This window comes from Rhineura floridana, chromosome 2 (assembly GCF_030035675.1).
Source record: "Rhineura floridana isolate rRhiFlo1 chromosome 2, rRhiFlo1.hap2, whole genome shotgun sequence".
NCBI classification, from domain to species: Eukaryota; Metazoa; Chordata; class Lepidosauria; order Squamata; family Rhineuridae; genus Rhineura; species Rhineura floridana.
In genome coordinates this window covers 191,313,005-191,337,243 of record NC_084481.1, presented here as the reverse complement: position 1 = coordinate 191,337,243, position 24,239 = coordinate 191,313,005, and the positions used below count along the sequence as shown (strand labels likewise).

Sequence of the window (24,239 nt, the reverse complement as noted above, 5' to 3'; positions counted from 1 at the left end):
GTGCTGAGAGTTGCTAGGAGAGGCCCTGTTCCCCTCACAGAGCTACAATCCCCAGAAGAGGGGCTGACTGTTAACCCACTCTGGCCACTGGAGCTCTGTCAGGAGAATAGGAGTCTCCTAACTTCTCTCAGCACCCTTCACAAACTACACTTCCCAGGATTCTTTGGGGGAAACCATGACTGTCTAAAGTGAAATAAAGGTCTGATGTGGGTGTGGCCACCTGATTAGCGAAGCCAAACAGTGGTGTGTCTGGCTTTTAGAACACTGATGGTTCTTACTGTGCATGCCCAACACTATAATAGACTTCAATGTTAAATTTCTTAAATTAATTAAAATCATCCATGCATTTTTAAAACTTTTAAACTGCAGAAGATGAACGTCAAGAGTATGGGGGCAAGGTTAGTAATAGGATTACAGGTGCTCTGTGACCATGGCTGATTTTTAATTAATTTCAACAAATTATGAGACCACTGACAGAAAAAAGTCCACAGGGGTCTGGAATTTTTTCTCATTTTACCCTTTGAACTCTCTATTCTCTCTGACTGTTGTGTGTATCGCCATGAAAACTCAGAGAGTTTTTAATCTAGCAATTCTGAGTTCAGGACTATAAGTTTGGTAAGGTTTTGTTTTATGCTTATGGGAAGCAATGGCATGGGAGGGTATTTTCAATTTAACACTGCAGAAAGCTAAAAATCCATGCTTGCTATAGTATACAGCCACTCTCGTTGCTGTATAAAAACAAGTGGGGAGAGAGGAATGTGTAAAATTCCTCATCATACTTTGCAGGCCCAAATCCTCAACCTTGTTCTCTCAAGCCAGAGAGAGGATCTTGTGGAACAATGATAAAAAGGAACACTCTTGAATATGTAGAGTGTATTTCTAGAAGCACAGTCACAGTTCAGGGTTTAGAGAACACAATGGCTTCCAATCCCCCCTCAAAAAAGAAAAGTGAGCACTGGCGCTTTCCCCCAGAAATTTGGACAGTGTGGCAGGCATACCAGTCCGAAACTGAGGCAGTTACCACGGAATAAAATCATATTCTCAAGGTTAATTTATATATATATATATATATATATAATTAGTGCTCTGACCATAAACCAGGTCAAAATAAGTAAGAACGAAGACAATAAAATATATTTAAAAACGTTTGCTTAGGGAGAAAGCACCCGGAGGCAGTTTCAATTTCATTTCCCCCATGAGTGAGAACGACCGGCCCCCCGCTCCCTTCTGCTTTATTCGTTCCAGCAGTCTATCCCTGCTGGCCTCGCCCATTTCCCAGACTCTGCTCAGAGCGGAGGCGACTACCGAAGCTTCTCTGCTGGATTTTCTCCCGCGCCACCTGCGGAAGACCCTTTCCCTGGGGGTAGGGGCAACCTTCCAAAGTCCCCTGGACTCTGCAGGCTGCTTCTGCAGAACTTGCCGCTGGCTCTTTAAGAGGCAGCCCGAGAATCAGCTGTCTGAGGATTGGTGCTTTATTCTAAAGGGTGGATGGTGAGCTCATCCGCAGCCAATCGGGGGAAACATGGACCACCACAACCCGGCAAGTGTAACCTACACCTGGTTCCTAGACCGGCAAGCCGGTTCGCGCTGAGATGAAAAGAAGTGCTGAAAATCGTATGCATCACACCCATTCCTACGATCATCCCAGACACGACAGCTCCTTTAGGTACTGCCTTGCCCCCTCCCCACCCCTTCCCACCCCACCCGTGCCCTGCCAGTCCACCTAGTCCCAGCGCGCATCTACGTCACCCCCGGGACAAGGTGCTTGCTGGCAGGTTGTTGCAATGCATTTTCTTCCACGATCACTAGGACCAGGGCTAGGGTGGAGTTAAGGTTAGGCTAGGGTGGTTCATCAGCTTAGCTTTTGCACTACATGTTTGCTTCTTTCCCTGGGGGTGTGTGGGGGCGAATGCGGCCATCTCCCTTGTAAGGTTTTTTTTTAAGGCCAGCAGCAGATGTCTCCACATAACGGATCTCTTAGCAGCAGTTCCTTGTTTTCGCCTTCTCGGATTCTCGGATGCAGAGATCCTGTTCCTCCTCCTCTTTTTTCCTTTTGCCAAGTTCAGGCTGCGCCAGCATTAGTAGCCATATCGTGGGAGAGAGAATAGGGAGCCTATCATAGCCAGGTGGCTCCTGTAGTAAGGGGCGATGGTTTGTGGTTCCTCTCCTGGCTTGAGGCTCCCTTTTGCCTAAGCGTAGAAGGGCCTGAGGCAGACCCTTCGACTGTGACATGCCTTTAGCAGCTGCTGTTTAGTTTCCAGTCTGCGGCAGGAACAAGAACCAGAAACAGACTCTTGAGTTTCACTTCCAAAAAGTGGTGGCAGCGACCCACTTGATGTGAATCTTAATACATCCCACACGGTTCACCTACCCCCCACCTCGTTTTCAAAGTCCTGGGCTCTTCAAAAGTAAGGCTGCAATATTTATTTGATTGATATGGTTCCAACGATTGATTAAAACTGGTTTTTTTTAATTAATTGTTAATTATTTTTAATATAAAGTACTTACAAAAAACAGGGAGTTGGCACCATCTTAGAAGAGGCTTTCTCCATTGAGGTAGAATGTCTAGTATCAGATGAGTGTGCCCTTTAATTCAGTACCACTTGTATTTATAGGTAAATGTGATTTAATTAACAAAAACTCATATAATTAATTAATGATGATATCACTAATTGGGTGACTGATGGCCCTCCTGCAAAGACTGTGTTGCTTGCAAGCCCTTTCTCCTGTTTGAGTCCTGGTGCTTCTTAGCTCTGATCTACGGCTCTTTCCTCCCTCTCCCTCTCCCTAACCTGCTGATGCGCCTTCCCTTTTGTCCACTTCTAATTCTGTCTTTGTCTTAAGCTTTGTAGGAAGTGGGCTGGTAAGGATTTATTGAGAATGGCCAATTTTTAAGCAGCACTTTTAAAGTCTTTTGAGCACCTGCTTGGGCATGGATTCAGAGTCCTGTACTCGAGCTTTCTCCCAGGCTCGAGTGTATCTTGAGCAAATTCGAAGCCGAGTTGTGCCAGGCGGTGTTGATGTACATGGAACTGGGAAGCGCGACTACCTGGTGGATGCAGCTAAGCAAATCCGTCTGGCGTTGGAACGGGATGTGAGTGAGGACTACGAAGAAGCTTTCAACCACTATAAGAATGGTGTAGATGTGCTGCTCAGTGGGTTTCAAGGTATGGAGGGGAAGTGGAGTGGGTGGGTTACGAAACATCTAGGTGCCTTTAGGTAGATGGAGCATGGAGGATGTGTGGCTAATGTAGAGATAACAAAGAATCTTGATGGCAAAGACTTAACAAATTTATTATGGCATAAGCTATCATAGAGTGAAGTCTGCTTCACTAGATGCATTAAATGTTAACCTAAGCTGGCAAGTATACATACTTGTGGGAGAAGGAAATAAGGTCCAAAGGATATTAAATGCCAATGTACAGACTGTGACAATTATGTTAAAGCTCAAATGCATGTACAGTAACGTGGATATGTGTGGGTAGGAGAGCTATCAGTTTTATTTTGGGGGGCAAGTGACTTTTATGGGTGTGTCTATTAAGGCTTTGTAAAGCCATAGAGGCCAAAACTGCAAACTGTAGGAGACAATACCATGTGACCCATGTTCAATGCCACAAAGGTTGCCATTGCTCACTCCCAAGCACATCTGTTTGGAAGTTCCATTGATCTCAGGGAAGCGGATTTCTGGGTGCTTGACCTTTGGAGAACAGCACTTTTGAGACAGACTATTTATAAAGCTCCTTACACCAAGATGCAGGTGCTCATCTTGGTGGTGACTAACATGGCTGTACAGTCAAGTTTCAGAAGTAATTTCTGTATCATCAGTAGGAGGATGGTGGGGTGATGTTGTGATTAGCTGACAGCTAAAAGGGGAAGAAGAAGAATATAAGTGGATAATGATCATCTTTGTGTTAGGACATGAGGCAAGGCAATGAAGATGGAGTATAGAGTCTGCCCTAATCACACAACACTTCATTTTATCCAAAAACAAAATCTGAAAGAGCTGAAAAACGTGCAAAATGTGGTACTGGTTACAGAATTCCTCATCCTGAGAATCTGAAATTTCATTTATTTTAAAGCAAACTTCTAACCTTTATAGCTGTGAAGACATGTTTGAATGGCCAATACCTGAATAAGATTTCCATAGTTAGGTTTGGGCTTTAATGCCCTGCTTTGCTTCTGCAGCAGAATGTGGTAGGATGGACTGTCGCACTTAAAGCGGCAAGTGGGCAATAGCAGGGTTTTTTAAAGTTCATATAAAGATAATCCCTAAAAGTAAAAATATATATATACGGACTAGCACATCTGGAAGAAAGGTTCTGCCCCATCCTGTTCCTTTTGGGTTACGTTTCTGTTTGTAGGGAGGTTTTTACATAGGGGAGTTTTCAGAAATGCAATCCTCCATCTGCAGTCTGAAGTGGTCAGTCCACTCTCCCAGTTCAGGACTCTTCGACTTCATTCTCAAATTCTTCTGCATGTGTAGACTAGGCTCTTGCCCATCCAGTTGACTAGACAAAACCAGAAAAAAAAATTCAAAATAGAAATAATTGTAAAAAAAAGAGATTCAAAATAGCAGAAATTATGCAAATTTATAAAGATCACAGAATTCGGTTTTTTTGGCACAGAATTTTGATTGCTTCGGTGCAGAATTTTGACTTTTTAAAAGTGTGGTGTATACACAGCCTTGGCTGTAGAGCAAGAAGGCTGTGATGTCAGAATTGCTGAGGATCTTGGGAGAACCACAAAATAGGAGGGCTAAGAATGATTAATGCACAGGATTCTCATGCAGTTGATCCTAACAAGGAGCGCCGTGAAGCTGTGAAGCGGAAGATCACCCAGTACTTGAAACGTGCGGAAGAGATCTTCAACTGCCATCTACAACGAACTCTGAGAAATGGAAGTTCCACTGAAACGGTAAAAAAATTGGGGGGGGATGAGGGAAATGGATTCCTGATTAGGGTAGGATCTCCAAGGGCTGCCTTCTTATCAAAGTATTTGGAACATGGCAAATCGCAACAGCAAATCCCACGTGCATGCAATGAGGTTATGAGGCAACAGCAGATATGATGGGCAAGAACAGGATTTGCATCCTGTTTGAACACAGACATTCTGCAGTGGTACTAGCACAGGGTAGCTAACATGGTGCCCTCCAGACAATGATGGCCATGCTGGCTGAGGAATTGTAGTCCATCAACATCTAGAGGGCACTATGTTGACTATGCCTGTAGTAGTGTGTGATTTAGGATTAAAGGGGGCACCAATTCAGATCCTATGCTCCACAATTTGCATAAAATACCCTGCTAATAATGGCTGTTGCAGTTACGACTCCAGTCCTCTGGATGTTGATGGGCTCCCAACTCTCATTTGTCTCAGCCAGCAGTCCAGTGGTTGGGGATAAGAGGAGTTGGAGGACACCCATATCTGGAGAACTGCAGTTTCTCCATCCCTGCACTAAAGATTTAGGGAATGTGCAAAGTGGTTTTAAAGGAATTTAGATAGCCATTCAGTGCACATCTACAGGCAACAGCAAATTAGGGCATGACTGAAGTAATGGGGTCTGTGCAGCAGGTGTTGAGTTGTAACATTGCAAAAAGTGGGGGGAAAGGTTGTTAGTGTGTGTGTGAGGAGGGGTGTGTGTTCCTGGCTTTGCTTATTTCCTTTGCTTCCAGAAGTGCGAGCCATCTCCAGAGGAAGCTGCTACCTGTTTGTGCTTGTAGAGCAGTATGTTTTCAGCCATTTCCCAATTGTAGGTAAATGTTTTGAGCAGCTCACAGCCAGGATATTTCATAACATAGGGTGCTGTTGGAGTTCAAGAAAATAAATGTATTTTATGAGGTCAGAACTTCCTATTTTGAGCTGTGAAAGACAAAGACAGGACCATGAGCATTAGAACAGCATCTTTTGCTAAAGAGTTAAAATCCAGGGGTGCTTCCGTACTAGGCATTTAACCATGCTTTGCCCCCTCACTTTTTATGAAGCCAGCGGCAGGAGAGGTACAGTAGCCAGAACATCTGCAGAGCAACTGCTGCCATCTGTGATTGCTGTGCCTTCGCTAGTGGCCTCCTTGTGAGGACAGGCTCTCAGCCATCCCTGGAGGAAGACCTACTTCCCCACTGATTTGTAGCTTCAAAGCCAGAACTTCGGTGGGGGAGAGGTGGGAAATTCCAAAAACAACATGACTGACCTTGGGCTGCGGAGAGGGCTGTTTATGTTTATGGTTTATTTTTATTTATTTTTATCTGCTGGAGGGTGAGTGAGGAATTCTTTTTTTCCCCCTTTGGCAGCCAAGAACTATAGTCTTTCATGTGCCTGGGAGACCGAATTCTGGACTGCTCTGGGGTAGCAGAGGGGAGTCCATTTTCAGTGGTCTTGGGTGGGTGGGGAGATACGGTGTTGGATCAAGGGTGAGCCAGTTGACGGGAACTCAATCCAGATGGCTGAAGTCTGGACTGTGGTGCAGTTACAGCCTGTGCCGTGTTCTGACCCTTTTTCCAGCCAAAGGTTTGGTGGGGGCTGTGCCAACTGGGCTCCTGCTGGGAGGAAGGGTGGGATATAAATCAAATAATAAATAAATAAATAAAATAAATTTGTCCTCTGATCTCCAGGTGCTGCTTGTCAATGCCAGGTCAGTCCATAATAAAATCTCTCCGATCCACAATTTAATCGAGGATGAGGATGCTGATCTGGCATGTATAACCGAGACCTGGGTGGGAGAGCAGGGTGGGGTTCACCTCTCCCAGTTGTGTCCACCCGGGTACTTGTTTTAGCACCAGGGTAGGCTTGAGGGCCACGGGGGGTGGTGGTGCTGTGGTCTTCAGAAATACCATCTTGCTCTCCAGGCTCCGTGTTCATCTGAGTGCCAATTTGGAGTGCTTGAACCTTGTGTTAGGCCAGCAGGACAGATTGGGGATTCTGTTGGTGTACTGTCCACCTCACTGCCCAACAGTCTCCCTACCTGAGCTGACAGATGTGGTCTCGGACATGGTGCTGAGGATCTGAGGGCACCAGAGGATCATGGTGCTGAGGAATGTTGAGATATCAACATTTATGCCGAGCCCACTCTGTCTGGGGCAGCTCATGACTTCATGATCTCCATGACAACCATGGGGCTGTCCTAATATGTCATCAGGCCAACACATGTAGCAGGGCACACTCTGGATTTGGTTTTCTCAATTGGACAGAGAGAAGGTGATCTGAAGATGGGGGTCGTATAAACAGTCCCTGTGCCATGGTCAGATCACCTGCTGGTGAGCTTTAGACTTACAGTGGCCCTTTCCCTCTGCAGGGGTGGGGGACCTATTAGGATAGTCAACCCCCGGAGACTGATGGATCCTATTCGTTTTCAGAGGGCTCTGGGGAGTTTTCCAGATGGTTCCAGAAGCCCTGGTTGATCTGTGGAATACAGAGATGACCCAGGTGATTGACAGAATTGCACCTGAGCATCTTCTCCCAACTGGCAGAGCTCAGAAAGCTCCATGGTATACCCTGGAGCTAAGAGCAATGAAGCGAGAAGGGAGACAGCTTGAGCACAGGTGGAGAAAAACTAATGAATGTAACTGAACACTGGTACTCGGTGGCAGTGAAGGCTACAAGGAAAACTTACTTCTCCACCTCCATTGCATCCTCAGCTTGCTGTCCAGCTGAGCTCTTTAGAGTGGCTAAGGGCTTACTGAACACTGGCCCTGGGAGGTGGTAGAGCCATCTAAAGCCCACTGTGACATGTTTGCTAAGCATTTTGAGGATAAAATTGTTTCCATCCACTGGGATTTGGACTCCATTGTTGATGCTGATGATCCAAGTGAGGTGTCTGGAGCACTTTCTTGTCCAATGCCTTTGGATGAGTTTCAGTTGCGGTGGCCTGAGGACATGGACAAGGTATTTGGTTGGGTCCGCGCAACCACCTGTGTCTTGGACCCTTGCCCTTCATGGCTGATAAAATGTGCCAGGGAGGGGACAGCTGGGTGGACCAGGGAGATAATTAATGCTTCTCTCCAAGAAGGAGTGGTCCCAGGCTGCTTGAAAGAGATGGTGGTAAGAGCACTCCTGAAGAAGCCTTCTCTGGACCCAGAAGATCCTAATCATTTTAGACCAGTAGCAAATGCCCTCTTTCTGGGCAAGGTTCTTGAGAGGGTGGTTGCCAGCTAGGTACTCTTAGAGGAGACAGATTTTCTAGATCCATTTCAATTGGGATTCAGGCCTGGGTTTGGTACTGAAACTGCCTTGGTCATTCTGTGTGATGACCTGTGTTGGGAGAGAGACAGAATGTGACTCTGTTGATCCTCCTTGATCTTTCAGTGGCTTTTGCTATGATTGATCATGGTATCCTTCTGGGGCAACTGTTGGAGTTGGATATTGGGGGCACCGCATTGCCATGGTTCCATTCTTACTTGGATGGCCAGCTCCAGAAGATGGTTCTTCGCGAGTATTGCTCGACTCCATGGGCTCTCCAGTATGGGGTCCCACAGGGGTCCACCATGTTGTTTAACATTTACATGAAACTGCTGAATGGGGTCATACAGAGTTTTGAAGTGTGCCGTCATCAGTGTGCTGATGATACACAGTTCTATTTCTCCTTTACATCCTCTGCAGGTGAGGAAGTGGATGTGCTGAATCAGTGCTTGGTTGCGATAATGGACTGGGTGAGGGCCAATAAACTGAAACTTAATCCAAACGAGACTGAGATGCTGTTGGTGGGTGGTTCCTCTGATTGGCTGAGTAGTGTGCAGCCTGCTGTAGATGAGGGTCACACTCCCTCTGAAGGAGCAGGTTCATAGTTTGGGGTTCTTCTGGATCCACTGCTGTCACTTGAGGCACAGGTGACCTCAGTGCCTTCTATCAGCTTACGCTGGTGGCCCAATTGTGACCCTATCTGGATAGGGATAATCTGGTTACAGTAATCTATGTTCTGGTAATCTCAAGGTTGGATTATTGCAATGTGCTTTAAGTAGGGCTGCCTTTGAAAACTGTTCAGAAGCTTCAGTTGACGGGTTCAAGGTGAACAGAGCATACAACACCTATCCTTCCAATTGCATTGGCTGCCTATACGCTTCTGAGCCCAATTCAAAGAACTGCTTTTCACCTATAAAACTTTACAGCTCAGGACCCCGATATTTTTTGGAAGGCCTCTCCCAATATGAACCTACCTGGACCCTTAGATCTTCCTCTGAGGCCATTCTCCAGGTCCCTTTTTGAGGGAAGTTCAGGGGGTGGTGACAAGGGAGAGAGCCTTTTCAGTTATGGCTCCCGATCTGTGGAATATGCTCCCCAGTGAGGTCCGCCTGGTGCCTCATTGACATTTTTTTGGCATCAGGTAAAGACATACCTTTTCTTCCAGGCATTTGATAGTTTGAGATGTTTTGTTTTTAATATGCTGCCAAACCTTCCTGTGGCTGTGTGGGGGTGGTACTATTGTGTTTATTGTTATGTTTTTGTTTTTTATTTGTTTTGTTTTAACATTGTGTAAGTCTCTTGGGGTCCTTCAGGTATCGAGCGACTAATAAATCTAAACAATAAAATAATCCAATCATTGTCATCCTGTATTTCCTCTGTGATTATTTTGTATTTCCTTAGGCCAAAGTCTGCCTTTCTTTATAGTAGCACAGCCTCCACTGGTGTAGATGCCTTTAACATTACCCTTTTTTAAAGAGTCGGATTTTTCATATGGGAGTAAACTACTGGGAAGGTGAACCTACTGCAGCTGTTGCATAGCATTTGGAGCAGGCACCATTTTAGGACCTTTGTTTTTAATCAATAATTTAATCATTGCTAAAAATGCCTTTCTGGGCATAATTTTTATGTTACTGAAAGAGATGTACAGCGCTGTAACATGATAATACGACAATGTTTTTTCTCGCTGTGTGTCTCAAAAACCCAACTTTCTGGTCATATTGCTAAGATGGCAGTGACTAGAACTTGTTAAAAAATATTTTTCAAAATTAGGATTAGTATAGTGTTAATAGCAGTATACCTTTGTTTTGTTTTTTAAAAATTAGCCTGAACAGCTTTTTAGCAATAATTAAAAGATGGATTAAAAAAGTATAATGGGGGTCATAAAATGCTGCCCACCAGAAGGATTGTTGATTGTGTACTGAGCTGGTACAGACAAAACCTAGTAGGACGCACACAAAGAAAAAGCACAATGCTTCTGATAACACAATTGACTTTAGTTCTGTTTCTGGCTTACAGTGTAAGAGTGGTGATTGGGTAGTGCAAGGAACCATCTGTCTGGAAATAGCTCAGGACTGCATAGGTTTGCTGTGCAACCTTGACAGGCACTTGGACCAAAGAAATACCTTGCTGATGTGTCTGCAGAGAAGTCTTGTAAATGTACGTTCAGCTCAGAAATAAGAATGATGCTCAGCAGGATTCTTTTGCTTAGAGGTGACATCAGGCAGACAGGAGTTTTGTGTGGGTAGTCAAAGGAAGGATCCGAAGCAAGGCTGAATGCCCCAAGCCCTATTATTGCATTGGATGTGTAGCAACTCAGTTGGCTTCCCAAGGGCTTTTTAAAAATTAAATGAGTACTGTTAGTTTCCACTTCACTCCACACTCCATAATTTCTCAAATTAAGATGTCTCTTCATTCTTATTGATTGACAGGGTTACAGCAGTCTTCGCTTTCGGCCAATTAGGACATTGAGCACACCAGTAGAGAACCTGAGGCACTGTAAAGTTGTGGGAATAATTGATAAGGTAACTATTTGCACTTGAGATTCAGAAGAGTAACTACCTTAGGCAGTGGTAGGAAAAACAAGAATTTTGGGCACTTAAAGACTAAGCTAGCTTTCCCCAAACTGGTGCCCTCCAGAGGTTTTGGATTCCGACTCTCATCATCCCTGACCATTGGCCATGTTGGCTGGGGCTGAGGGCAGTGGTAGTCCAATAGCATCTTGAGGGCCGCTGTTTCCCCATCCCTGCACTAGAGCATCCTCATTACATCTTGCATCAGATGAAATGGGGTCCAGACTGGATAAAATCCAGTCTGTAAGGTGTAACGGGATTCAGTCAGTTAGTTACACTTTTACTGAGGCTCCTGTCAATACAAATTTTCAAGACATCTTATGGTGTATAGAGCAAAATGTGAAATAAATAATAAGCAAAACTAAAAGCAGTACTATAAAATAACTGCAACAATACAGAAAAAATGCAGCTAAAGCTTTAAAAAGCAGCAGGAAACAACAAAACAATGGGTTGTGTTCAGCTAAGTTCTATTCAGGGTAGACCTGTTGAAATTAATGAACCTATTTTAGCCATTTTTAATAACTTCAATGGGTCTGCTCTAAGTAGGATTGGCATTAAATACCACCGTACATACACTGATTCAAAATACCTAAACAAATTTTTAAAAAATGTTTTCCCTTCATCTAGTGCCTAAAACACAAACTAGAGGCATGCAGATTGAGGGAGGGTGTCCCATAGATGAGGCCCATTCTTCTCTTCCCACCCACCCAGCTTCAGCTGTTGGGATGATTTCAAATAGGGCCTCCTCAGATACTCTTATTCACAGGTTCCTATATGTAGCAGGCAGTCCTTGAGAGAGTCACAGCTAACTTGTGCTTTTGTGTTCCTTGTAGGTACAGATAGTGCAGAATCCAGCTACTGGGGGAACCTTTATACTGAAGGTATGTATCTCCTTCCCCTTATCCCCCTTCCCTTTGGCAATCCTTGGTGGGGTGTCACTGCAGAACCAACATAGCCTTGAAAATAACCTTCCTTGTCTTAACCTTGTTGTCTTTCGTATTTGCGAGGTTACAGAGGTCTATATAAATGTCCTATTTGGGAAGCTCTCATGTACTATGCTCTTGAACATTTCCTTTCCTTTTTTTCCCCCACCACAAGCCCTCATCTCCTTTTAGAAGAACAAAGCTTATTATACAGTCATGAGAATTGCTGTATACTAGAGCCAGCGTGGATTCTTCACATTCCGCAATGTTAAATTGAAAATATCCCCCATGCCATTCTGTTGCCTCCCATAAGCTCATTTCAAAACAAAACCTTACAAAACATATAGTCCTGAACTGAGAAACGCTTACTTAACAACCCTCTAAGTTTTCTTGGCGATACACAAAATGCTCAGAGAGAATCGAAAGTACGAACTGCAAAACAAGAGGAAAAAAATCCAGACCCCTATTGGGCTTTTTTCTGTCAGTGGTCTCATAATTTGTTGAAATTAATTAAAAATCAGCCATGTTCACAGGGTACCTGTAATCCTATTACTGATCTTGCCCCATACTCTGACGTTTATCTTCTGCAGTTTAAAAGTTAAAAAAATGCATGGCTGATATTTAAATATTGTTGTAAAACGCCCAGAGAGCTTCGGCTATGGAGCTGTATACAAATGCAATAAATAAATAAATAATTTAAGAAATTTAACATTGAAGTCTATCATAGTGTCGGGCATGCACAGTAAGAACCATCAGTGTTTTAAAAGCCAGGCTCGCAGCTGTTTGGCTTGGCTAATTAGGTCCACCCCCATCCATGCCAGCCTTTTATTTCACTTTAGACAGTCATGGCTTCCCCCAAAGAATCCAGGGAAGTGTAGTTTGTGAAGGGTGCTGACAGTTGTTGAGCAACTCCTATTTCCCTGACAGAGCTCCAGTGGCCAGACAGTCAGCCCCTCTTCTGGGGATTGTAGCTCTGTGAGGGGAATAGGGTGTCTCCTAGCAACTCTCTCAGCACCTTTCACAACTACACTTCCCAGGATTCCTTGGGGGAAGCTATGACTGTCTAAAGTGAAACAAAGGTCTGGTATGGATGTGGCCAGGAACAGCGTTGATTTAAATTTGGATGGGAGACTACATGTGCCTGCTGTAGAATAAAAAGGTGGGGAAACGCTGAAAAACAATGATACTGTTCACAATGTTTTCCTTTTGGAAAGGAAAGGGGCTTTCCCTCTGCCCAGTGCCCACCAACTCAATTTCCTCTTCTCTCCTTCCCCCTCCCCCCCTCCCCTCCCCCAGTCAGTTTCACCTTTCCTAAGCATGACTGTACAGGAGTAAATCCCACTGAACTCAAAAAGCATGCATATGATCAACCTGCTCTCCCCTCCTCCGCCCTCCTATCCCCTCCCTTTTACCTCTTTCCTTCCCCCATCCCCTTCCAATCCTCTCCCCCCTTCCTCCTACCACTCCCTTCCTCCTTCTGTCCCCTATCCCTCCTTCTCCTCCTACGTGGTCAGTTTTACTTATTCTAAGCATGACTGCACAGGAGTAAATCCCACTGAACTCAAAAAGCATGCAAATGATCAGACCTGTCTTTCTGCTCCCCCTCTCTCCTTCCCCTCGTTCCCCTCTCCTCTCCCTTCCTCCTCCTCTCCCTTCCTCCTCCCCTCCCTTCCGCTCCTCTGCCCACTTCAGCCCTCCCTCTCTTCCTCTTCTCCGCTTCCTCCCCATGGTCATTTTCACCTATCCTAAGCGTGATTGCATGGGAGTAAATTCCACTGAACTCAGTAAGCATGCAGATTATCAAACCTGTCCTCCTCTTCCCCCTGCCTGCTCCCATCCCTTCCACCCCACTGCCTCCCCTCTCTCCTCCCCCTCCCCCTCCCCCATGGCCAGTTTCACCTATCCAAAGCATGATTGCAAGGGAGTAAATCCCATTGAACTCAATAAGCATGTAAATGATCAATCCATTCTCAGCAAGCTTGCACAGGATCCCATTTCTTACCTCCTGGATTAAAAAGCAGAGAAATTCACTAATAGGCAAAAAAAAACCCTTGTGTTTTTTTTAACGTACCTATAGTCAACAGGTATTTCTATCAAACTTTAAAAAGCAGGGAAATTGGGGAGCTATAGTGAATGCACCAGGTGAGCAGGAGACCTGACCTCCTCTCTGAGATATTGTAAGGCCCTACACGTTTTTTAAAATGCAAACACAATTTGGGTTGGTCTTTCACAGTCCAATCCACTTGCTGTGTAGCTTGGTAGAATTTTGTAATATGTGCCTCTGAGCATACGGTGAGTGATGGCAACACCTGCCATCTCCAAAGATGGAGAATTACATTTTCAAATGCTAAATTGTGAGGCTCCTGGGTTCACCTTCTCACACTTTTTGTGGTGGATCTCATGGCTTGTTGAGCATCAATAGGGCTCGCTTCGTATCTCTTCCATTTCCAATCCCTCGCAGTCTGCCCTCTGATGCGATCCTTCACTTTCCCCTGCTCATCCTTTCATTGAGTCCCCATCATGATAGATTGTTGCTCACCCCCTTTGCCTTGGCCCTGACTCTGGACCCTGTGACCTCTTTGCCCTCTGAACAACTTGCCGAAGATAAGGTGCTGCCTGAGATGAAACACGAGATCATCTCCCTCACCCCTAATTCCACATACTCAAGCCAACGAGGTTGGCAGTTGAATCTTACTTCAACACTGGCAACAGGACAGCAACTTAAACTGCACTTGAGGGCTGCAAGCTCGGTTGGGGGGGCCTACAGGGCAGCTTTGTCCTCCCAACACCTTGCTGCTGCTGGCACACTGCTCAGTTTGGCACCTGTTTGCGGCTGCATCAGCAGCATGTATCACATGAACAGAGCAATAGATGCACATGTATGATGCCAGCTAGATGCCCCTGGACTGGCTGCCTCTCTGCCTGCTTGCTTGGTATTGGGCTTTCCCTGATGTTGTCGGTTTTGTTGGGAGAAGGCAAGACAGACAGACATCATAGGCCAGCAACAAGCCTACCTTCTGCAGTAGGGCATGAGTTCAGGGGGATGGGAATGACCATGCAAAGGATTCCTGGAGGCCAGAGGTAGATTGCAGTGGCATTTTGTGGCAACCATGAAGATCTTTAGCAACAGTGTACTACCCAACTAGGGTACAGGGCCAGTGCAAGAAAGGCACTGAGTTTGTTATTTATGGAAGAGCGCACCAACAGATTTGTCAGCTAATAATTTGCTGCTCCAGCATACTGATTGGAAATGGTATGGAGATACTGTATGCTCTCTACATTAAACAATAAAAGCTCTGGACCTCTGCAGATCACAGTCTTCATCTTTGCTCTATAATAGGAAGAAAACATAGGCCTTTGCATCACTGGGAGAGGCTCCTTGGCTCTTCTGGCCAAGCAACATCCAGACAGCCAATCCACATCTCTTGTTTGTATGTTCCCTTTCAGAGCCTCCCCAAATCCCATGTGGAGACCCGTGAAAGACAGACAGTCATCCCACATGGAATCCCCTTTATGGCTAAACTGTTGTGTTACTCTGTAAGTGAGGACTCAATCTTCCTCCACCTGGAGCATGTAAAAGGTTAGTGTGGCAGGATTTGCCATTCATCCACTCCTGTTTTCCAGCCTTACCTGGGGTAAATCTTGTGCATGCTTCAAAGCCAACAAGGTTGTTTTGTGTGAGAGAAGCTGCTACCTCCACTGTTGGAGGTATGCTTCTGAATACCAGTTGCTGGAAACTGCAGGAGGTTTGAGTGCTGTCATGCTCAGGCCCTGCTAGATGGGCCATTGGCCTGATCCAGCAGGTTCATGTTCTTATTTGGCTGGTCTTAATGAAGATATCGCCAAACTGAGTTTTGGACTTTTTTCCCCTTGTGGACTGACCTTTGCTTTTATATGAAAGATGTTCCAACAGGTTGGACTTGGATACCACGAGAAGTACCACTTGGTATCACTGGGAGCTGTTGGACTAAGATGGCTCAGTATGGAAGCAAGGGAAAATAATGAAAGATGTAAACTACATGCATAGTAGAGTTACTTCTCTTCAGGACCCAAATAACCCTCTGAGATTTGTAGTGTAGTCTCCAGTACAGGCCAGATCCAGAAGATGATGAAAAATTCAGTGTAGAGGACAACTCAACTATAAACTGATTTCCCCCTTCAGGGATCTAGCATGCGGGGTTTAGATTCTTGTGTCCACATGCATATGGAGCAAAGAGGTTTTGTAGTAGCTGGGAACAGACCATCAGCCATCCCATACAATGCGTTTCATTCCCTACAGATCAGTTCAGACATTACATTGCTGTAGTCCACTTAATGTTGCTAGAGCAGACCTAGATGAAAAGTGAACAAATATGCAAGTCTTCAACATGTCAGAAAGAACAGGCACTGGTCTGATGCAATGTAACATTGGAATTAGCCAGTATAGTCTGTTTATTGATAAGATTTCTTCCACCACCACCCCTAGGTCCCAGCTGAGAGCTGGCTTTGTGGTTTGTAGAGTAGACAATTATTGTGACATCTGCTGTCCTTTAGCCTATAGCAGTTCATTGTGTGTATTTTTGGTTGCAGGTCATCCACTGTATCGTAGTTAACCTGAGATGGTTTGGAAACTCTTGGGCACGTGGTATCCAGGATTCTCTTGCCAGAAATCTTGGGTGCTTCTTCTCTGGGGAATTGTTGCAAGAGTTGCTGTCCTGTGGAATCCAAAATGGTTTAGAATTTAGGTATCTCTTTACCAGCCTGACTGCAGAGATACAGTGGGTTAGCAAACATTTTTCTTCAGGCAGGAATGAGACATGGAACACTAAGTAAGCTTTTATTAATCCTGCCTGGAAAAAAGTTTTCTCTGCAGTATGAAAGCTTGCTGCCTTTTGCTCCCAGTAGTTGGTTCAGTAAAAGAGATTATCTGAAACATACAGAAAATTTCTCTATCCCCTCGCCAGTCTTTAATTTCTGCAGCCTAGTGTCAGGCAAGCAGACAACTGGAACGGCCGGGATAATGAATGAAGCAGCACAGCTGTTGGGGTCTGGGAGTTGACATATTCTTGATAAGCTCTTCTTCTTCTTCTTCTTCTTCCTTTTCCCCACAGGGGGAACCCTCTGGTTCCATCTTTGCTCACAGCATTACCAGCATAATTCCTCTGACAGCTCCAAAATATTGAGTCCAAAGCTCAGCTTGGTCTTGGGACACACCAGTGAGGATAGGCTTATAGGAAACTCTCAGGAAGCTGATTCCAAGTCCCAGAAGAGCTGTAACTTCTACCCTGAGAACAGTGCTAGCCAGATCCCTACTGGAGTGAGACACCATCTGTTGAGAAGTGCCGATGGTTCACTGTCTCGGAAGCAGTTGCTTGATCACCTGCAAGCCAGAGCAGTGACTAACAAGTGGCATGTTGCACCTGCTGTTGGACCATGGGGATTTATTGGAGGGAAGGATTTAAGTGTGACACACATTTTGTCTGATGCTACACAATCTCATTTAAAACCAGTGCATCAGGGACATGGCCACTTGGTCAGCCACAGGCTGAATTTCCGGTCTTGTGACTCACTCACCATAATTGACAGCATATCTGAGAAAGCTACCCCCCAGCAGGAACCAAAACAACAAGCAGGTGAGAGGCCCAGCCAGTCTGTCCTGAAGACAGCAAGAGGATGCAATTTGCCAAAGACAGAAACTCCGTGTCACCGAATACCGAGGCTTGCACATTCTGCAGCATCTTTCCCAGGCCAAAGACAGGCACATACTGGAAGTCTTCTGCAGAACCACTGCAGTCAGGAGAACCAATGGGACATGACACAAATGAGAGACAGGAGCCTTGGGCAGAAAGAATTAATTATTGAACACAAACAGCACAAAAGCCAGCCACCACCAAGGCAATCTGGGTCTCCAGCACACCAGGCTACCCAAAGGAATGGCCTTGGAGTCTGGGACATAAATGAGGACCAAATCCAACTTTGGGCGGCTGAAATGGTTTTGGCTCTGGAGGGTCTCCACCAACAGGGGATCCTGTGCCAGGATCTCAATCCACGAAACCTGTTACTGGATGATACTGGTACGTTTTCTCCTGAGAATAGGTTGAATGAAAGCTCTAGTCTGTCATCTAGAGTAACTAATATTTGCTTTCATTTGGGAAAACATCTGTTACTGCTCCCTTTTCCTTGAGCTTTCTGAAATGATTGGTGCCAAGGGGAGGGGAAATCACTATTGTTGGGGGGCCGGCGGCACAGACATACAGCCCAGGGCCAAATTCCCTCAGGGGAAAGTGGTTGAGACCAAAACACTCTCATACAAGGAGGAACATTCGGCTTGCATTTCATCTCTGTTCACTGAGAAAAGGCTCCCCTGTCCCCAAGTCTGTATTTCAGTTTGGTCACATTATTGACATTTTGGTTTTGAAGTCACTTGGACCATGTTTCTCTAGAGAGTTATTTAACATTACCTGTTTCTTTCCTCAGTATGTATTGCCATTTAATAAAACGGGTGCCTGAGGACAGGTTTAATGGGGATTTGTCAGTGTTCAGAAACCAGGAGAAAAAGATACTTCCATTATTTTATACCACCCCACCATTCATTCTGTTTGGTGTTATCTTGCCTCTGTAAACAGACACCAGCTCTGCCTACAGTCAAAGCTGTAAAGCTACCAGCTTAGGGAGGTAAATAGCAGAAAGGTGAATAGGGGCTTCTGATGCCTCCTGTACTTTTTGGCTTTGCATATCCTATCTTGTCGTTCTTGTGGGTTCATAGGTCACATCCGTCTCACATACTTTGGCCAGTGGACTGAAGTGGAGCCACAGTATTGCAACAAGGCACTGGAAGACTTGTACTGTGCGCCAGGTAATGGCAAGATCCGCTCAACCCTTGCCCTCTGCAGATGCTTTTATACTTTTATTGGTTTGAGGTTGTGCATTTGTTTTAATGATTTCTTAAATATTGTACACCACTTAGAGATTTTAAAATATTAAGCGGTGTATAAATGCTTTTAAATAAATAAAACATGCAAGCTGACCAAGACACCTCTCGTTGTGACTACAATCCCTTTATAGGTCTTAACCAGGTGGTTACTGAAGCAGGTAAAGGCTTCTGCCAAAGCTGTTTTTCAGCACCTTTCTGAAATGCATGTTCTCTTCTCTGCAGAAGTGGGTGGAATTGCTGAGCTGACAGAAGCTTGTGACTGGTGGAGTTTGGGGGCACTGCTCTATGAGTTACTGAGTGGAACAGTGAGTAGTTTGAAATTGTGTTACATCTAGGCATGCAAATCAATATTAGGGAAAATAGAAAGCTTTTAGTTGTTGTGGTGCTATGTACAGCATTAACATCAGTGATTACGACTAGGCGCATGACAAACTGCATTTGAGCCTTAGAATCTTTCACTTCCTTCTTGGGAAGTGTTAAGCATTGCTGATGTGGACTGGCTGAACCATGGACTCAACTACTTACTTAATTGGCATGGGCAAACTGGATTATTTTCAGTTTACTGTCCTTAGCATTAGCAGCCTTTGCTGCAGGATAATCTGGTTTCCAATAGTTATGTTTATTTCTTACAGTCTTTATCCCAGAATCACCCCTCAGGGATTCATCCTCACACCCAGCTTCATCTTCCAGAAAAGCTCAGCCAATCTGCATCTTCCCTGGTTTCAGAGGTGAGGATGCTGGCCTACTAGCATTACAGATTGAAGAATGGTTTCAAAAAGCATGTCAGACAAACAGGTTTTGGGGATATATTAGGAGTCTGAACTACTCTTCCCCTTGTTCTCTTTCCAGCTGCTGCAGTATGATCCCAAGCAACGTTTGGGATCTGGTGAAGATGGGGTGAACAGGATCAAGGCACACCCCTTCTTCAGCACCATCCAATGGAACAAGCTGGTTGCATATTAAGAACCAACCAAGAGATTTTGGGGGGATGGAGGGGAGCTATGCTTCCAGAATGTAGCACCTGCCTGTTTGTCTGCTGGACTATGCCCCTGCCAGATGATCCCAAAGCCCTTCCAAAAACACGTCTCCTGGATTAAAGAAATGTCCTGGGTCTTGTGAACCTAGGTGGTGCCTACAGTGCTGTTGCTCAGGGGGAAATCCACAGAGTTGGGCTGGACAGGACCTAGATTTTTCAGAGTTGAGTTGCACCTATTCTGCTTCCTAGCCAATAGCAACTACAGGGATCAAATTCAGCTTGGTGGGATTTAACCTGCTAGAATTATCTTCAAAAAATTCAACACTGGTCAAAGATTATGAACACCCTTGTAAGGCAGGGGTGGCCAGCAAGGTGCCATCCACATGCTGTTGGACCAACTCCCATCATCTTCAGCCAGCATGGCCTATAGTCAGGGATTATGGGAGGCACCATGTTGGCTACCCCCTGGTAGCACCTGCCTGTTTGTCTGCTGGACTATGCCCCTGCCAGATGATCCCCAAGCATGGTTTATACAAGCATGGTTTATTTGTAAAACCAAAACGCTGAGTCTTTACTGAGGATCTCACCATATCTTACTCTAAATAGGTTTTCCCAAACCAGATGTGGCCAAAAGGGGTAGCTTTCTCCCTTATGTTTTACTTGCTTGCCCCACCCCACATTAATTCAGTTTGGCTTTCCAGTGATATTCTTCCAATAGTTCCTTGCACTGCAACACTATCTGCTCTACCACTTATCACACCGGACTCCTCTCTCTTTTAACCTTGAAGCATCTTACTTCTATACCTGCTTGACCCCATCAGCCCCAGCTTACTAGTGCTTTTCTGCTAAAATGCCACTAATGGAAGTCTTGGGTTACAATTTGTATATTTTATAGCTTGCATGCGCACTTGGCTTCAGAATTGAAATGAGGTATTATGTAGAGGGAAAGTGAGCAAAAGGCTCTTTTTGTGTACTCTCTGTGGATCTTCCATGTTCTTATCAATGAATGTTTTAAAATAAAAAGCTCTCAGCACAACCAAGCACTTGTGGAGGATCTTTAGTGGCATTACTAGTTAGCTTTGCTCAGACTCCCATACAAAGGCTTCCACTAGTTGAGACAGTTCACCACTACAGTTCCATCCATGGTATGTTGGAAACAGCATGCAAGTCAAGGGGTGTTAGATTATGACTGGTTTTTGGCACAAAACGCACATACAGCAGACATAATGGATGCTGTGTGTGTGTGTGTGTGTGTGTGCATGCGCACACACACGAGGAAAAGAAAGATAATACCTTACACCACTCATGGCAACAAAGGTAGGCCCTGCCTACCATTTCAGGATGCCCCATGGATGGATTTCTAAGCAAGCTTCCACACCCCCTGAAAACTGTTGCTCAGGAACAGTGGAGTAACATCCTCCCACCTTAGCCTAAAATACATGATAGCAATACATAGCACATTTCCCCCCCAACAGTTGGGCCTTTCTTGGAACAGTTACTGTACTTCTTCCCTATGAGCCTATATAGTTCACACACTGAGCTTACACTTAACTGCTTGGGTCCTAGGCTACTTACTCTATACTCCATTACTAAACACCGCATATTGTTTTAATTATCTGGTCCGTTTTCTCTTTGTATGGCATGTTTAAATAGAATTCTGTGCAGTTCCAGTAGCTATTCTCAACAGTAGCCTAACTCTTTCAACACACGAAGAGGCAGGTAATTTCTAAATTTAAACTGAGAAAGTTTGTTTCTTTAGCAGCAGCAGTATCAGAAATTATAAATAAATAAATCCCCAGTGAACATATATCATAATGGACACAAGACAAATACAGCAGGTGACTTGCTATATGAAAACCTTTCAGGAATCTAATCACATCACAGCTGTATGGTGAGGAAGTGTACAAAGAACACACAGACAGCTACAGCTGTAGAGCTACCTATTATTACATCTACCCCTTTCCTTTGGTTTCAGCAGTTTTTTTCAGGTGCTTGTATACCACAGCAGATATGCCTCGGTGGCTACAATCCAACATGCTGGGAGCAGAAAACACTTCTGGATTAGCTCCCCCCTCCTATAAGCATATTTCCAACAGCAGTGTCTCATGCCAATCCAGAGCCCCCAAACTTTGGGGAGAGAAGCTAACAAGATCCCATCCATGAACAGAACACTACACACCAATTGTTTTATGTCTAGGAACGTTACAGACGTGGTCATCATGGCACCCTTAGACATCCTCCTTTGTCCCCTGCCCCTCCCACATTTAAAAAAAAATTGAGTGTTTTTTGGGGGATGGGGGTTTTTTTTGCTTTTTTTTACTCAGTATTTTATTTGTTTTGAATTGTGTATAGATTTTTTTGGGGGGAAGGGAACAAACAGTCTTTTCCTGGTACGTAAAAGGCAATATTAACTATGACAGACTATTATGACTGTCCCATTCAGAAATCCCACCGTCTCTCATGTCTTCAGTTACCAAAATGCTTCAAGGGGACAGCCTAACATTTAAAATACATTACTTCTACAATAGGCATACCCTAAAACCTTCCTACAGAAAACGGGCAGCCCTACGATGCAGAGCTTCAAATCATAGTTTGCTGTCACAGAACCAGAAAAACAATGGTTCACTTGCAAATGAGGACAGCAACTCAATTTGAACTAGGTTTGTGGGGTAGCTACGCTTTTCCTGGTTTGGGTGTAACATTAAACTATTGGTTTTGATTTAACAGCCAATGGAGGTGGGGGGAGTATGCTAGAACAGAGCTTGTTCACATAGCTCTACTGATTTGGCATCACACCTGAACCGATCTAGAATGAGGCAGCTCACATGATACATTGACAATTCCACTACTATCAAATTTCCCCCCTCTGTGAAAGTCAGAAGGACCGAGGCAAACACAGCTCAGTTTCTTTTCCTTTGTGCTTATAAAGAGTTGAGGGACACCTTTAAAGTCTTGCCTGCTCTAAACCCTAACCCCCCCACCCCCTGTTTAATTTCTCTCATTCACACTCACACACATAACTTTCTTCTTTTATTTTGTTTAAAATCTGTCATGTTAAATACTTTAATTACAAGTTCTGTGCGGCAGATGAGAATAATAAACCCTGCAGGCAACCCTCTCACTCAACAATACATGTGCACACTATTGTTCTAAGGATATGTCCCCATAAACCAGCAGCCTTAGGTTGGGGTATTTGCCACACACAACTACCTAGTCTCTACCCACATTACCATCCCATTGCAGCCAGGAAGTTGATAAAACCATCCAATGAAGATTAGATGGAATGTAGGGCAGTTGAAGGAGGATGTAACCTCCCACTAATCTCCAGCAGCCCGTCAATTCGAACCGGTCCTGATGGCCAGGAGGGGCATCGATTCTGCCCTACCAGAGGTAAGAAGAAAAGAAACAACTCAAAGTGGGAGAGAAAGAGTGCTGCTACTGCCACCTACTTTCTCTTGAAGGGATGAGATAGAGGAAGACCCCTGAAAACAATCCTTCAAACTGCCTCTCACTAGTAGTACAGGATCTGCATAATGGCTGTGGAGGCAGGAAGCCGTGGGAGTGCCTCACTCCTGTTAAGGTAAAAAAACCACAAGGTGGCTGGAGTACAGATTCACTCTCCGTTACCAGAGGCATATAAGGTCAGGCACTGCAACAGTCACCCTAGAGGGCCCCATGTTAGCTTTGCTGTGCAAGAGAGCCTTCAAGTAAAGCAGTGAGCCAGCGGCAACCTTTCCCCCTCCTCTGACAGCTGCCCTGGTGATACTGAATTAAAGCTGAAATTCTGTGCAAGAGCTGCTTGGAGGAAAGCTCTAGCCAAGCAGCAGGTAACTTCTGTTCCCATTAGATCTCAAGAGAGAAGTGAGGCTACATCTATCTGGAGTGAGAAAGAGGCAGGGGGGGTTGGTAGGTTATATCTGAGCAGGTAATGACATTTGCTTGTCTGCCCTGGGAAGAAAATGAACCATCTTTGGAAAGAGGCAGGAAAGGTGGGTAGCGCACCACCCTTGGGGGTTTCTTTCAAAGCACCTCCTGCCACAAGAGAGAGGAGACGACCGGAATAAAGCCCTGCTGATTCCTGAATGTCCTCTGTTCCATCCGCTGGTGCTGCATCCTTGCTCTACTGGATGGGGTGTGTGCGTGCTGCTGCTGTTGCTGCTGCTCTTTACAGGTCAAGCAGCAGCACACGAGGATCTTCCACCACAGCCTTGATCTTGCGCAGAAAAGTCACTGCCTCTCTACCATCAATCAACCGGTGATCGTATGTCAGGGCCACAAACATCATTGGGCGCACCTCAACCTAAAGAAGAGAAAAGCTATTGTCAAGCTGAACTTCTTATTTTGTAGTCACCTTAGCACTCCACTTCACAGCCTGGCACCTTACATTTTAAATTCTATATATTCCACTTGCCCTGCATAATTAAGAAAGTGCCCCCTATGTGGGGATATCCCTGAGCTAGAGGTTACTTATGTCAAAGGATCCAATACAAACTCTTTGAAACCTTTTCCTGTACATGCATTCCCCAATTCGAATTCTGAATCCTTTCCCAAATATACCTTTATCTTCTCGGTAAAGTTTCCAATTAGTGGTCCTTTTCTACTGTACTTGGCAAGCCTCCTAGTAAGGCTATTCCACTTTCTTCCCCTTCATTTTACTAGACTCAAGGGCTCATTCAACATTACTCTAG

At 44.9% G+C, this 24,239-nt stretch overlaps 2 protein-coding genes across 5 annotated transcripts in view; one reads left to right on the top strand and one right to left on the bottom strand.

Moving 5' to 3' along the window:
* The first annotated feature begins 1,297 nt into the window (after nt 1–1,297).
* RPS6KL1 (ribosomal protein S6 kinase like 1) lies at nt 1,298–20,582 on the top strand. 4 transcript variants are annotated; one of them, XM_061611748.1, is made up of 11 exons: nt 1,298–1,666; nt 2,845–3,167; nt 4,790–4,914; nt 10,599–10,691; nt 11,573–11,620; nt 15,110–15,242; nt 16,753–17,715; nt 18,408–18,497; nt 18,798–18,880; nt 19,208–19,303; nt 19,425–20,582. In XM_061611748.1, exons 2-11 carry the CDS (start codon nt 2,933–2,935, stop codon nt 19,536–19,538), a joined length of 1,980 nt encoding a protein of 659 aa, XP_061467732.1. In that variant the 5' UTR covers nt 1,298–1,666; nt 2,845–2,932; the 3' UTR covers nt 19,539–20,582. The 4 variants fall into 4 exon arrangements, with proteins under 4 accessions (XP_061467732.1, XP_061467731.1, XP_061467734.1 ...); XM_061611747.1 differs by having other exon boundaries at nt 1,298–2,408; XM_061611749.1 differs by lacking the exons at nt 1,298–1,666; nt 2,845–3,167 and adding an exon at nt 8,590–8,639 and having other exon boundaries at nt 4,887–4,914.
* Nucleotides 20,583–22,568: 1,986 nt separating this feature from the next.
* The window catches only part of DLST (dihydrolipoamide S-succinyltransferase), a 31,641-nt gene continuing 29,970 nt past the window's right edge, over nt 22,569–24,239 (bottom strand). The window contains exon 15 of the mRNA XM_061611751.1: nt 22,569–23,851. Coding sequence (XP_061467735.1) covers nt 23,717–23,851 — 135 coding nt within the window. The 3' untranslated portion in view covers nt 22,569–23,716. The remainder of the gene's footprint in view (nt 23,852–24,239) is intronic.

What these genes read in the sequence shown, in the direction of transcription:
- RPS6KL1 (XM_061611748.1), top strand. Translation starts at nt 2,933, where the DNA reads ATGGATTCAGAGTCCTGTACTCGAGCTTTCTCCCAGGCTCGAGTGTAT. An exon ending in ATGGAAGTTCCACTGAAACG is followed by an intron (nt 4,915 to 10,598) that starts GTAAAAAAATTG and finishes ATTGATTGACAG; the next exon opens with GGTTACAGCAGTCTTCGCTT. An exon ending in ATGAGTTACTGAGTGGAACA is followed by an intron (nt 18,881 to 19,207) that starts GTGAGTAGTTTG and finishes TATTTCTTACAG; the next exon opens with TCTTTATCCCAGAATCACCC.